We start from the raw sequence: 12,647 nt of genomic DNA, 5'->3' as shown, positions 1-12,647 counted from the left end.
AAAACTAATAGTAAAGCATCTTTTAAAAAAGCACAGCTTCACTAGTGCTGAACACTTTTGGCCATCCTGACATGAAAGCAGAAGTTGAGCTATAATGACTTAATGGCCCTGTACAGGAACGAATTATTATACGGATCCCATTGCGTATAGGAAGTTGTATTCTGCAAGGATATTATGAGCTGTAAGGGTCAGGTTTTCAGGTGCACTCAACTTTACATCCTTTGCAATGAGAAGTATGAATGATGAGCACTTTTGAAGATCAATGTGGTTGCTTTGCTCGACGAAGAACTATGACTCTACAAAACTGAGTTTAGAAATAATGTATGTATGGAGCATCTTTTAATCTGTTTCCACCCCAAGATGCAGGAGCAAAATTAAAACTACTTGCTTTCCTTTCAGCTAAACAGATTTTTTTTTTCTAATCACATCACTTTACTCTGATTTACATCATTTTTAACTTCCAGAATCATTGGTCATTGCTGAATGCAAATAAGCACCAAGTAAAATTATATTAAGTTTGCACAATTGATCTTTCATCATTTTAAATGGTACTTTTTAAAATTTCCTGTAAAATCAGCCTGAAATACTCCCATCGTTGACTGTCATCAAGTAGAGCAGGGTCACTTTGGGAAAACCCATTCTCACTGATGTAAATTATAGGGTTATTACATGTATCCTAGAACAAGAGAGCAGAAGTTTTACTCAGAACAGATGTAAGAAAGCCCATAAAATCAGATGCATTACCCTCTATCTTTTCTAAGCTACAAACTAAAACTAGTTTTCATCAAATTGCACTGACCCTATTAACTTAATTTTCCATGAGCTGACCTTTTATGACTAACAATGGAAAAGCAAAACTGTGCAAATATCCATGAAGACAGTGAAATGACTTATTTTAATGAGAAGACTAAAATATCTTTCCTGTATTAGCATCTGCTTATTGTCACTGCTCCTTAACCCCTTGGTACTGGCAGTCACTACATGTCTGACTGCCAGGAGCAGATGCATGCCAGGAAAGCCTTACTGCTGGCATCAGAAAGATCATTTCTGGAGTTCAAAAGATGATACAACACTGGTGTGTCATTTCAAACTGTAAAATAGCTATCAAGTACAAAGGCAATAGGAAAACACTAAGGCTTCTACTCTTTAGAGCCAGCATGCAAAAATTAAATTAAGAATCCCAAGGTGACTTGTTTATTTTATCTTGTACAGTGTCTGATGCCATCCAGATGGGCTCCTCAAAAAAACTCAAATCACTAGTATTACTCATTGGATTCTCAGATCCCTTCACTGATCAGCTAGTAGTGGTAAAATGGTCCTATGAGCCTTAGGTCATTCCTTGATATAACACACAAGTCAGTGTAAACCCCACGGTACTACAGCCAGCCAAACTCCCAGTTGCCACAGGCGGAGAAGGATCCATTATTTGCTCAGCTTCACGGTCCACTGAAACCCTTAGCTGCTTGTCTACATTTTCTTGGTCTTAAGTGTAACAGTTCAGAGCAAAGAAGTCAGCCGTACCCATGATCATTGTTTTTTCTTTTTTAGTAAATTCCGGAAGCCTTGGATTATAAGTAATCCTGCTTTGAATGCACTGCAGAAATCCAGGACTTCATGATGACTGGATATTCAACATCAGTAAATATTATCCTGACAAACTCGTCTAAGGTAAAGGGCAGGCATCTTTTAGTTGCTTTTTGATCTGCTACAGTATTCATAGAGGTTCTACCAATCTGAGTTCAGAGCTATGGACACAAGTCCACGTTGTTTTCTCTGAATATCTTATTGCAACTGTGTCAGGCTTTAGCACAAGGTTTTATCACACTATAAACTGCCTTGTAAGGTCTGGTACCAATCCTGGGGCTATACCTTTTTAACAACCACCTGTAGCAACAACATAAGGCTCATTAATAGCCATCACTCAGTCTCTAACTGTTCTGAAGCAATACTTCACATGAATATGGAGGGAAGGGATACCATGCCTGGGATGCACTGAAGGGAAGGGATGCCATCCAGAGAGACCTTTACAGGATCGAGGGGTGGGCCTGTGCAAACCTGATGAAGTTTGACAAGGCCAAGTGCAAAGTCTTGCACATGTGTCGGGGCAATCCCAAGCACAAGTACAGGCTGGGCAGTGAATGGATTGAGAGTAGCCCTGAGGAGAAGGACTTAAGGGTGTTGGCTGATAAGAAGCTCAACATCAGCCAGCAATGGGCGCTGGCAGCCCAGAAAGCCAACCATATCCATGCCAACCAAAGAAGCATGGCCAGCAGGTTAAGGGAGGTGATTCTGTCCCTCTACTCTGCTCTCATGAGATTCAACCTGGAATACTGCGTTCAGCTCTAGGGCTCCAACATAGAACATGGAGCTGCTGGAACGAGTCCAGAGGAGGGCCACGAAGATGATCCGAGGGCTGGAACACCTCTCCTATGCAGACAGACTGAGAGAGTTGAGGCTGTTCAGCCTGGAGAAGAGAAGGCTCTGGGGTGATCTTATTGCAGCTTTCCAGTACTTAAATGGGGCCTACAAGGAAAGCTGGAGAGGGACTTTTTCCAAGGGCATGTAGTGATAGGACAAGGGGCAATGGCTTTAAACTGAAAGAGGGTAGGTTTAAATTAGATGTAAGGAAGATATTCTTCACTCTGAAGATGGTGAGGCCGTGGAACAAGTTACCCAGAGAAGTTGTGGATGCCCCATCCCTGGAAGTGTTCAAGGCCAGGCTGGATGGGGCTTTGAGCAGCCTGTTCTAGTGGAAGGTGTCCCTGCCCGTGGCAGGGGGGTTGGAACTAGATAATTTTTAAGGTACCTTCCAAACCAAACCATTCTATGATTCTATGATAACATCAAAGCTCTCAACGATCTTTTCAGGTCTTTAGTCACCTTCACCTTCTGAGGACTGAGGTAAGCCAAAGTGATATAGAGAGCAGGATGACATTTCTCAGGTTATTAATGCTTTTTCTTTAATAGTTGACTCCTGAAAATATTGAAAGAAACAAAAAAGGGTTAACTTAACTTTATTACATTTTAACACATGAAGAAACCTCACTGCACATTTTCTCTGTTATAAGATGCAAATATTTCCTCTCAACTGCTTGCTGACTACTGTTACAAGACCCCAGAGTTGGCAAAAATGCTCAGCACACAAAATCTTCCAACCAGGCACATAAAATGAAATGAGGATGCAAATTTTCAAAATAGATCAGTGGACAGCAACTCCCCAGGAGAAACATAATTCTGATGGGTGCTGGTCACATGAAAATATAATCCTTTCATTTAAATGCCTGAATGGCAGCCTGGCTGCATGTGCAAGATGAAAGCGTGTTGGAAAATTCCTGACACTTGAGAGCCTGACTGGTAGATTTGTTCTAATGAAAGCATTTATCTCCTTGAGAACTGTGTCTTTTAAAAAGTTTAGTGCCACACACTACAAGGTAACTAAACTGATCTTTTACGATTTGAACTTGATTAGCTGGGTAAGCTGTTTCCTCTAGACTGTTCCATTTCCCATCACTGTCTGTGCCAGCATCAAGACAAAGAAGACGCTGTCAATGCAGTTAATATTTTGCAATGTTGTGAATTCAATGCTACTCTCATTAGCTGGGGTGTCTTACCAGATCTATGTGACATTTGAGGCTTTTCATTGGGCTCCGCTATATTTTACATGGAGTTTAGGACACCAGTCTCTGTAGCCACCAACTTGAATGGCTTGGCAATAGTTTATCCAAGAAACTGACTCTCTTTTATGCTGCCACTACTGCAAACCACTCGGTCCCTCTAACCGCAAGAAGGAATTAGCTCACCTCTCTAAAAGCTCATGACTTCCAATCTTTCATGTCCCCCCTTGATAAGACAGAGATCAACTTTGATTTCCTGGATGTGTTGTTAAAGCTGGCCAGTACTGAGAATGTATTTCTAGAGGCTTAAAAGGAATTCACCTTCTGTTCAGATTTAGCAGAGGCTGACATGAATATGTTTCCTGGAGGACTATTTTTGCGCTGCTGAGAGGTCACTGTAAGTTTAAATATCAGGGTACTTTAAGCTCTTATATAGGCATTTTTAATTTTGCTTATATCCAAACACAACTACATTGCTTTTAAACATTCTGAAAACACTAGATATTGCAAAACATATCACAAGCTCTGTTTCAAAGAGTATTAATTAGCTTGCTCTTTTACTTGAACTATCTGGTTTAGTGTGGTAATTGAAACAGGCCAACAGTGACCTTGAATTATCACTTGTTAAGCTGAGAGGCTCCAGGCAGGAATAGGTCTCCATCATGCTGGTGGGATGTAAAAATCAGTCAGCCTTTGCTTCAGAGGCTCAGCCTAAATATACCAAAGTGTTCAAGAACCTTAGAAACCTAAAATTCATAAAAATTTCATGGGTCTTAGACTGCCATATATCCTAATAAGACATAGGTGCTTATAAAATGTCCCAAGGCCCTGCTGTAGTGAAACCCGGGTCTAAAGAAGTTGAGAACACAGTACAAAGGAGGAGGAGGAAGATGATGTTGCAAAGGTTAACAAAATGTACACTTAGGAGGTTATGTGTGGTTTAGATTCTTACTCTTAACAGTTTCTGAACCAGAGATTTTGCTTAATCGAAAGCAAGAAAATTGTTCATTAGTGAGTATGTCTGTACTATATTGTGCTATAACTTCCCTGGTATTTTCAGGTTCAGCTTGCTGTGTATTGATATTTAAAAATGCCAACACAGAACCCCATACTACCTTGTTCTTAAAAGGGCAGTGATAGACTTCAAATTATCCTAAATTCAACCGACTGATCATAAGGATTTCCATCAAATGGCTTTTTTAAGACAACATTCACGTCAGCAATCAATTATGAACCCCAGATTTAGATGGTGCCTTTTTGTAAACAAACAGGTGCATACATATCCTTTAGCATAGCAAGACTCAGTAAGTTTGTTTACAAAGTAGTTTGCAATAAATCTTGCAGGTAGTTTGCTTTTCCTTCTGAATGCAGCACCAGAAATACAGTTCGCTACTGTTACTTCTGAACAGGGTCCTGTTTGACTTCAGTGGGACTGGGAGTGTGTTAACCGTTTGCTGGTGGGACTGCAAGATTTACTACACAAGCTTAAACTGGAAAAAAATAAATCCTTTGCTGGTACAGGATCCTGTTCTATCATATTCAGAATAATGCTTGCCTGGAAGACACTAGCATTTCCCATTGTAATTTTCAGATTATAAATTACTTAGTATAATTTATAACATTTAAGTGCAACCAGCTATCATGCGTTTTTTACATCTCAATTAAATACCAATATTGGAAAAGATTTACGCTTTGTGTTAGGAAACAAAGAGAAATAGAACTGCATCCCTTAAAAACGTAAATGTCAAGTCAAATTTCCAGATTGTCTTATACCTTCCAAAGCAGATTCATCTAGTTTCTATGGCCATATCTGTGGGTCAGCTCAAAGAGAAATATGGAAGAAAACATTCTTCCAAGAAAGTGTGTATATAAGGATTCTGTGGAGACATCCCAGAATTTTGGGATTACAGACATTAAGGAGCACTTTGTCACTGGAAAGTGAAGGATTGTTCTTTTCTCCTTTCTGTCATCTTCTGTCCCCATCCCGATTCCCTACCTTCATGCTGGAGTGAGGCATAACATCAAACTCTCCCAGACCCAATACCCCCACGTCTGCTACTTCTGTCTCCCCCTACACTGACACCCAGTGTTTAGCAGCTAAGGTGTTCTGCTCAGGGCACCTAAGGTAAAAACAATTGTACAAAAATACTTTAAAAAGAAACTTGGTGTGAGTTTTAACCTAAAACCTGACATGTCTTAGAAACAATACACCTACAACATCGCTACTTTAAAAGACACCCACCCCCACGGAGATGGAAACAGAATGGTTTTAAAGGTTTTCAAATGTCCTACGTCTTAGGTGTGAAATTGGTAGCGAATCAGTTGGTGTGAATGATTTTATTTGAAAGGACATTGCTCTAAGCTTTCTAATTCTTCACATGCTCTTTGTAAAAATGTTTATATAGAAGATGATGGCCTTTCCATGCTATGCAGTTACAATTGCTTCAACAGATCACTGCACAAGAGAAGTGAACTCCTGCCTAATGAAAGCTGGCCTACTTGGAGCTCCTCCAATGCCCTTTTGCTAAATGTAAAGTTCATAATATTAATCAGGCAACTGCTTATACCGGGGATCAAGTGAACATTTTCTGAAATTACAGCTGAGTTTTGTCAAAATGTTAGCTTTCCTTACCAAGAGCATTCCGAACGTCTGCTTGCTATCTCCCATTCTAACATCTAAATAACAAAGCCCGTTCAGTAGGCAGCTCCATGGGGTTGTACAGCGCCTGCAGCCCCAGCTGAAAGAATATCAGTGCAGGAAAGAAACCACAAGGACTCAGCCAAATTTAAATTCAACACACCACAAAAAGTGTTCCTAGGGAAGGGCAAGCTGTGCCAGTGAAAGTGGGTTGCATATTGTAAATTTTGGTGGCAAAGGAAAGGCTTCCATTCAAGCCTCTCTGGGATGCTGGCACGGGTTTTGCAGTCGTGCTCTGCAGGGGAAAACGGCTGGTTGGTCTGTTTACAGCAGATTCACCAGCCCCTACTTTCTGAGTTCTTGAAAAAAAGGCTCCTTCACTCTCTGGTGAAAACCATAATCTGCAGGATGCAGAGGATGGGCTGCTGCCTATTGAACAGTCAAACTCTACATGACCAAAATTCTGCAGAAAAATATTGCTTCTACTGGCATCTTCCTAGCACAGATCAGGATCACCTGAAGAGCATTTTCTAAGAAATCTTTTTCCTTTGTAGCCTTCCCCAGAAGTACAAAGGTATCTATCTTCCTGGTGGAACTGAAATTCAGAAGAGTAGGAGGCAGAACCGAGATTCAGAGGTTCATCCAAATCTACTCTGCTTTTTTCTCCTTGGAACATTATCCTCCCAGCGTATAAGAGACCTCAGGCAACTACTTTGATTCTCCCATCCTTTCTGGTTCAGCTTCAGTTGCTTTTATTCTTCACAATTCTATTTATTTCTTCCTTCTTCCATTTCCTACATTCTGAAGGCAAAGCTGCTGTTTCCTGTCTTTTTCCTGTCAGTGAGTGACTCTTTCCCCTAGTCCATACCAACAGAATTAAAATAAACAAATCAGAAGTGTAAGTTTTATATTTGACTTCTAGCAATCTGACCAGTTTGTTTATGTGCTGTATCCCTTTTCACTTTTACACTGTCTGCTGAGACTGTGAAAACTCTCCTCTTCAGAGCAGGGACTGTACTGTGTTTATCACAGAACTAAGCACAGCTCCTAGCTGAGTCTGAAGAGTCCTCTCTAATTTGCTAAAGAAAATATCTGAGAAAAGTATGTCTCTCTCAGTGCAAAATAGTCAATGTGAAGTTCAGTACATCAGAGCATACTGATAAAATATCTAAATGCATTTGCCAAATAAAATAGTTGCCTATCGTAAGCCATCCAAAAATATCCTCTTAGCTAGGATCCTTGTCAGTATAAACATTCTGATGAAGCAAAATAATTTAGAGTTACAATTAAAAAAACTGGAGTAAGCAAAAGATACATAGGAAACATAATACTAAACCTATCCCAAAAGATTGTGCTATCCAAGGGGATCTAGAATATTAATTAGTAAGTTGTTGCAAACCTATAAAAAATCATCCCATAATTACTCTGAAAAAAGTTGCAATTTCAAAGCTACACTGCAGAATAGCATACTGGATTAATTATGCCAGACTGCAGCAATAACCTTGAATTAAAGCTGCAACCTTCTATTTTTAAGAAACAATTGCCTTTCTGGTTGATGAAACCTGTCGTCCCATCAGGTAACAGACGTGACCAGGAAAGAGAAAAGCGATAATGAGTCAATCCAAGCTGTTTGATACATTTCAAATCTTCCTCCCACAGAGTGTAGCTGCCACAAGCTACATCACCAGTCTGGTTCTTGAAAACTCGATCTCCTCCCTGATGGGTGAATGTGTCCCAGACATTAGGGCCCTTTCCATCTGCATTCCAGCCTTCTGCTCGAAAAACAAAACTTGGTCATTACACTTTTGACATCAAAAGGCATATGTTGAATGTAAATATTTATCACAAAGTAGGCACAAATCTCTCAAAATCCTATGAGCAAAATGAGCACTGTTCCCTCCCAGCTTATATAATTTAAAATAATTAGGAACTTTTGAATGATAGTATATATTTGCATTAGGTTTTGCATTTATTCGTATTTTGCTTGCTGCTGAGTACTTGAAAATCCTGTTTTAAAAAGCATTCAGAGTTCTGACACTCTTCATACTTCCTTAGCCAGAAATCAGATGTTTGCAACTCTTGCGATATTACAGGTTTTCACAAAGGGCATTTTCTAATGCAACTTCCATCCATAAATGTAAAAGATCAGTCCATATCAAAGAAAGCCTTCAGGGTATGAGAAACACTTCCAACAAATAGGCACTTATGGCTTTCTGGATGTCCTTTGAAAATCCTGACAGTCTGTTAAAAAGAAAGGAATGCCATTATGAGCCATGGCCCTAGGCATATACAAGCTGAATTAATAACACAGCTCTGCAAAACTTCTGCTTTTTGCTTAGCCAAACATTAACAGAAATGAATTTTGAATGTTCAAAACCCCTGCACCATTTTCTTTACTTTCACAGTTTTGGGAAATTTCTTTGCAATTCCCAAATTGAGATAGACAGATTAGCTTTAAAATATTCCAAATTTAGGTGGTGTTTGAGATCGCAGTACTAGCATCACATAGTATTTAAACCACATAAATGCACCTTTCTTCATAACAAGCTTCTTTGTCTTTCCAGAGCAATGCTGTAGCTGAGACAAACATTTCATTTTAATGTGGAGAGCTCTGTAAACTTACACCCCTGCAAAGTGTGATTTTATCATAAAATTTCAGATAATCCCAAAATGGCCAACCTCATTTACCAGCAAGATGTTTCAGAGCCCCAGTGAATGTAATGTTCCAGGGTTACTCTTTAAAAACTTAAATGACATTGTGTGTTAAAATCGTGTATAAATTAAATATCAGTTGGGTTGTAAGATTAATAACTATATAATAGCTACATATCAATCCTCAATAAAAGTGTTTTAATAATCAATTAGTATCATAGAAATTAGAGATGGAGGAGAACTATTAGGAGGTCATTGAGTCCATCCCCTGCCAACACAAGATTGCTCCCTTAAGTATATTCAGTACTTAATACACATCTGTCTTATTAAATCTAAGTTTAATGCAAGGTTAAGCATATTGAAGACACTTAATTTAAAGCATTACTAAAATTTGTAATATCACTTCTATAACCTAGCTTTTCAAAGATCATTGTCACATTTCATGTTCTTTACAGAATTTTATTGCAGCACATGAACACCGATACATCTACATTTGGTTGGTCAGTAAATTATACTCTTATATGGGACAACCTTCAAAGTAGGTCAAATTTTAGATCCAGACAGTTCGAGTTTTTCTTAATCTCCGATTTTATCACAGACTTTGTGCTCTCTCTGTACGCCCCTCGGAAAAATATAGTAGTAAAAGTTTTCTATAGCCTGCTTCTGATTTCGAATATGCCTGCCAAAATAAATAGTCATTTTAGAGGAGGGCAGGAAATAACAAATAACAGTAATTCTTTGGTGGTACCTAGAATTTAGAAGCCGTTAAGAGGAGGCTTCCTGCATCTTTTTCGCCATGGTGGGAGTGAAAGGAAGACAAAAGCTGCCATAACAGGCAGCTAACACACCTTCATTTAAAAATCAGCAGCTAGCCCAGATATTGAATGATTCCTTTTTTGTCTGCCTTCCCCCAGCAAAGGAGGTGGGAGGGAAGGAAGGAGGGAGAGACGCATTTGATTTTCAGCAGCGTATGACAGTACTACTCCAGTGGTCATTAGCCACTATAAAGCCCTGACGGGGGGCTGTGGCAAACAGACCCACTTCCAAGCATTCCTCACGTCGTTCAAAGAGCCCCTCCGTACAGCGCAGAGTATCCGAGCCAGCTAAATAAAGTGTAGGAAGCAATCTAGCCAAGGCAACAGAAAGCTCCACAATCACTAAGGTATCCTGCTGAGCCACAATTAGCCTGCACAGAGCTCTGCTCTGCTTCAGTGAACTGAGCTTGCACCTCTGAGCTCGCTTGGAAACCTCCACGCGACACAGCCATCACGGTGTAGACATATCCTGAGTTTTAGTGAGTGTCAGGGCCGGGAAGGAACCATGAAGAGGAACTGATTTTACATTTCAAACACATCGGTGGGACTTAGCTACCAAACGACCACATAACGTCATCAAATGATTATTAATATAAACCATCATGAAACATGATGCATGTTCCCTATTCTCTGCAATTATTACAATGGAGTAAGATAGAACGCTTTTCCATTTAAGTGAAGCTAGTGAAGCAGGAACGGTACTGATCAGAGTATTTAAGTTTTCATGTACTTTCCCAAGTTAGCTTTTCTTCTAATGCAGCTGTGCTTTCACCTTGCGGAGTGAAATTTTCTTGGCCTGGTCTCTGCCCAAAAGGTGAAATTTTGTTTGAACTAATGCAGTTCAACTATTTGGCATATGAAAGAGGTGAAGAAAACCACTTTTACCATTCTGAGAATTTTTTGCAACTTTTCCCTCTCTTGCTTGCAAAAAAAAAAAAAAATCAAGCAGAGAGTTGAAATTTAGCATAGAAATGGCCCTCAGTAAGAAGAAGTGCTTTTGAGTGTTCTGGTGCAAATTGATTTTGATTTGACTGAGTCATGAACCTTTGAAATCTGCACTTTGAGCATGCAGAGTACAATTGGTATGATTTTTTAGCACTTTGAAATATAGAGAGTGGAGAAGGTTGTGCTGTGCATAAATACATAGCTGACAGTAAAAAATAAAGTAGCCTGTCAGCCCTTGCCTCATCCACTGTGTATCTTGTGATATGTGCAGCAACTGAGTTTGGTCTCTACAAGAACTATTGCTTCAGTCATGCTGCCTCTAAGTTGGAAGCTGCACAGCTTCCAAAGCTTTCAGGAGGAGGAATTCCCTGTTGAGTTTCTTACTTCTGTGGGAAAAGGGTCATTTGAGTAGCGTCTAGACCACATTATAGATTTTTTTTTTTATATTTCTCCCACTAAGAAGCCTTAGGAAAGCTCATTAAAAATGCATTAAGAGAACATTAAAGTTGCACATCTAGCCACTCAAAAGGCAGGAAATTATAATGTCATTCTATAGGCACACACAATTTACATTTTAAAAATTAGTTAGTAGAGCAATGCTCATTGCAGGACTGGAGTTAGAATCTGGCCCAGAATATTGATTCCCTGGGAACAGTGAGCTGTTCAGTCTATTAGGTGAAGCTAACTGAGCTCGTTTAAAAGGTACCAAGCACGGGCAAGTACTCTCGCTTTCAGCAATAACCAAGAACTGAAGGCTACATCCTCAAAGACAATTTTAGATCTACAGCTCCCATTTAGGTACTGAAATCAATGGGAGCTAAGTGCCTGTATGCTGCAGTGTATAATATGAGAAAATCAGATCTATATGTATTTTAAAGGTCTCTAAATGCACATTTATGAAGGGACAAAGGTAGGGGGGGGTTATGGCTTGTAGCTCTAGAGAAAGGAAATACTCAAGCACTAGTTGGAAAATTACTTATTTCTGCTTCCCCCCCTCCACTTTCAATAGCTAGTGAAAAGTTTCTCCTCCATTTCCATTACTCAGACACATTTCTGAAATTTGAAACATCTTTTATCCACTTCTTACTGCTCAGGCCAGGAGTATTTAAACAGAACTGCTACACGGATTTGAATCAGATGAAGCATCTAGGTAATGAGGCAAAAATCAAACACTCTTCTTCCTGGATCCAGACTTTTCATTCACTTAAAACTTCCTTAACACTTTGATAGCTACAAATTGACACCTTCAATTTGATATGCCGCTGTAGCTGCACCCCAAGCAAATCCAACTGGAAAAGCAATATCCTCTGGCACCAGCTGCAGAGGACAGGCGAACACCCAGCATTATGCGATGCCATGGAGATGCGGGCTTCATTTGCAGACAATGGTTTTTGGCTCGATCACTCTTCCACTTGTTACAAGCAGGTTCTATACTGAAGACAAAAATAAACCCTGTGCAGCTTCACACACTGAAGGGCAAGCCATGCACTTTGCATATCTCAAGATTAAAGCAGAGAGTCAGCTAACAGTGAAAGTGGGAAAGGCAGCAGTGGAAAAGCCCAGGGAGGTCACAGTAAAGGGGCTCCACCTAGTACAAAGCATTAGTACAGAGAACAGATCCCTGTTCCCCTTTGCTTCCCTCTCACCTCCCACTTCCTAGCCAAGGACTTCATGGACCCCTCTATTTAACCTAAATGCTTTAGCCACCAGGCAAAAAGTCATTTCCAACCCTTTCAGTAAGCCTCAAAAACCAGCTGCACCTCTTCTTTTCTAGCATCATGTTTACATCTTCTCTCTCCTAACATGAAATTAATTGGCCTACAGTGGATGAGAAAGGATGTTTTAGCCATTACATGTTTAGCAGTGGAAATCAATGAGTAGAAGAGGAAGATTTGTATGAGGGTACAGACAGAACATCTATCTTTCTCCTTCTGTAAACTCCATGGATGCTCATTTTATCAAGAGTAGCAATGACAACCTTAT

At 39.8% G+C, this 12,647-nt stretch overlaps 1 protein-coding gene across 1 annotated transcript; it reads right to left on the bottom strand.

Annotated features, from left to right (window-relative positions):
* Nucleotides 1-541: 541 nt before the first annotated feature.
* Nucleotides 542-12,337, bottom strand: LOC104381412 (cytosolic beta-glucosidase-like). The gene is given in 10 exon segments (XM_086612482.1): nucleotides 542-676; nucleotides 1,505-1,573; nucleotides 1,575-1,728; nucleotides 1,730-1,772; nucleotides 1,775-1,884; nucleotides 1,994-2,055; nucleotides 2,843-2,937; nucleotides 7,797-8,024; nucleotides 11,909-11,981; nucleotides 12,311-12,337. Coding segments are annotated over 10 exon segments (996 nt in total).
* Between the last annotated feature and the right edge of the window lie 310 nt (nucleotides 12,338-12,647).

The sequence above is a fragment of the Tauraco erythrolophus genome, chromosome 5 (genome assembly GCF_009769465.1).
Source record: "Tauraco erythrolophus isolate bTauEry1 chromosome 5, bTauEry1.pri, whole genome shotgun sequence".
Taxonomy (NCBI): domain Eukaryota; kingdom Metazoa; phylum Chordata; class Aves; order Musophagiformes; family Musophagidae; genus Tauraco; species Tauraco erythrolophus.
Note: the sequence above shows the minus strand (reverse complement) of the source record. Positions and strands in the feature narration are given on the sequence as shown.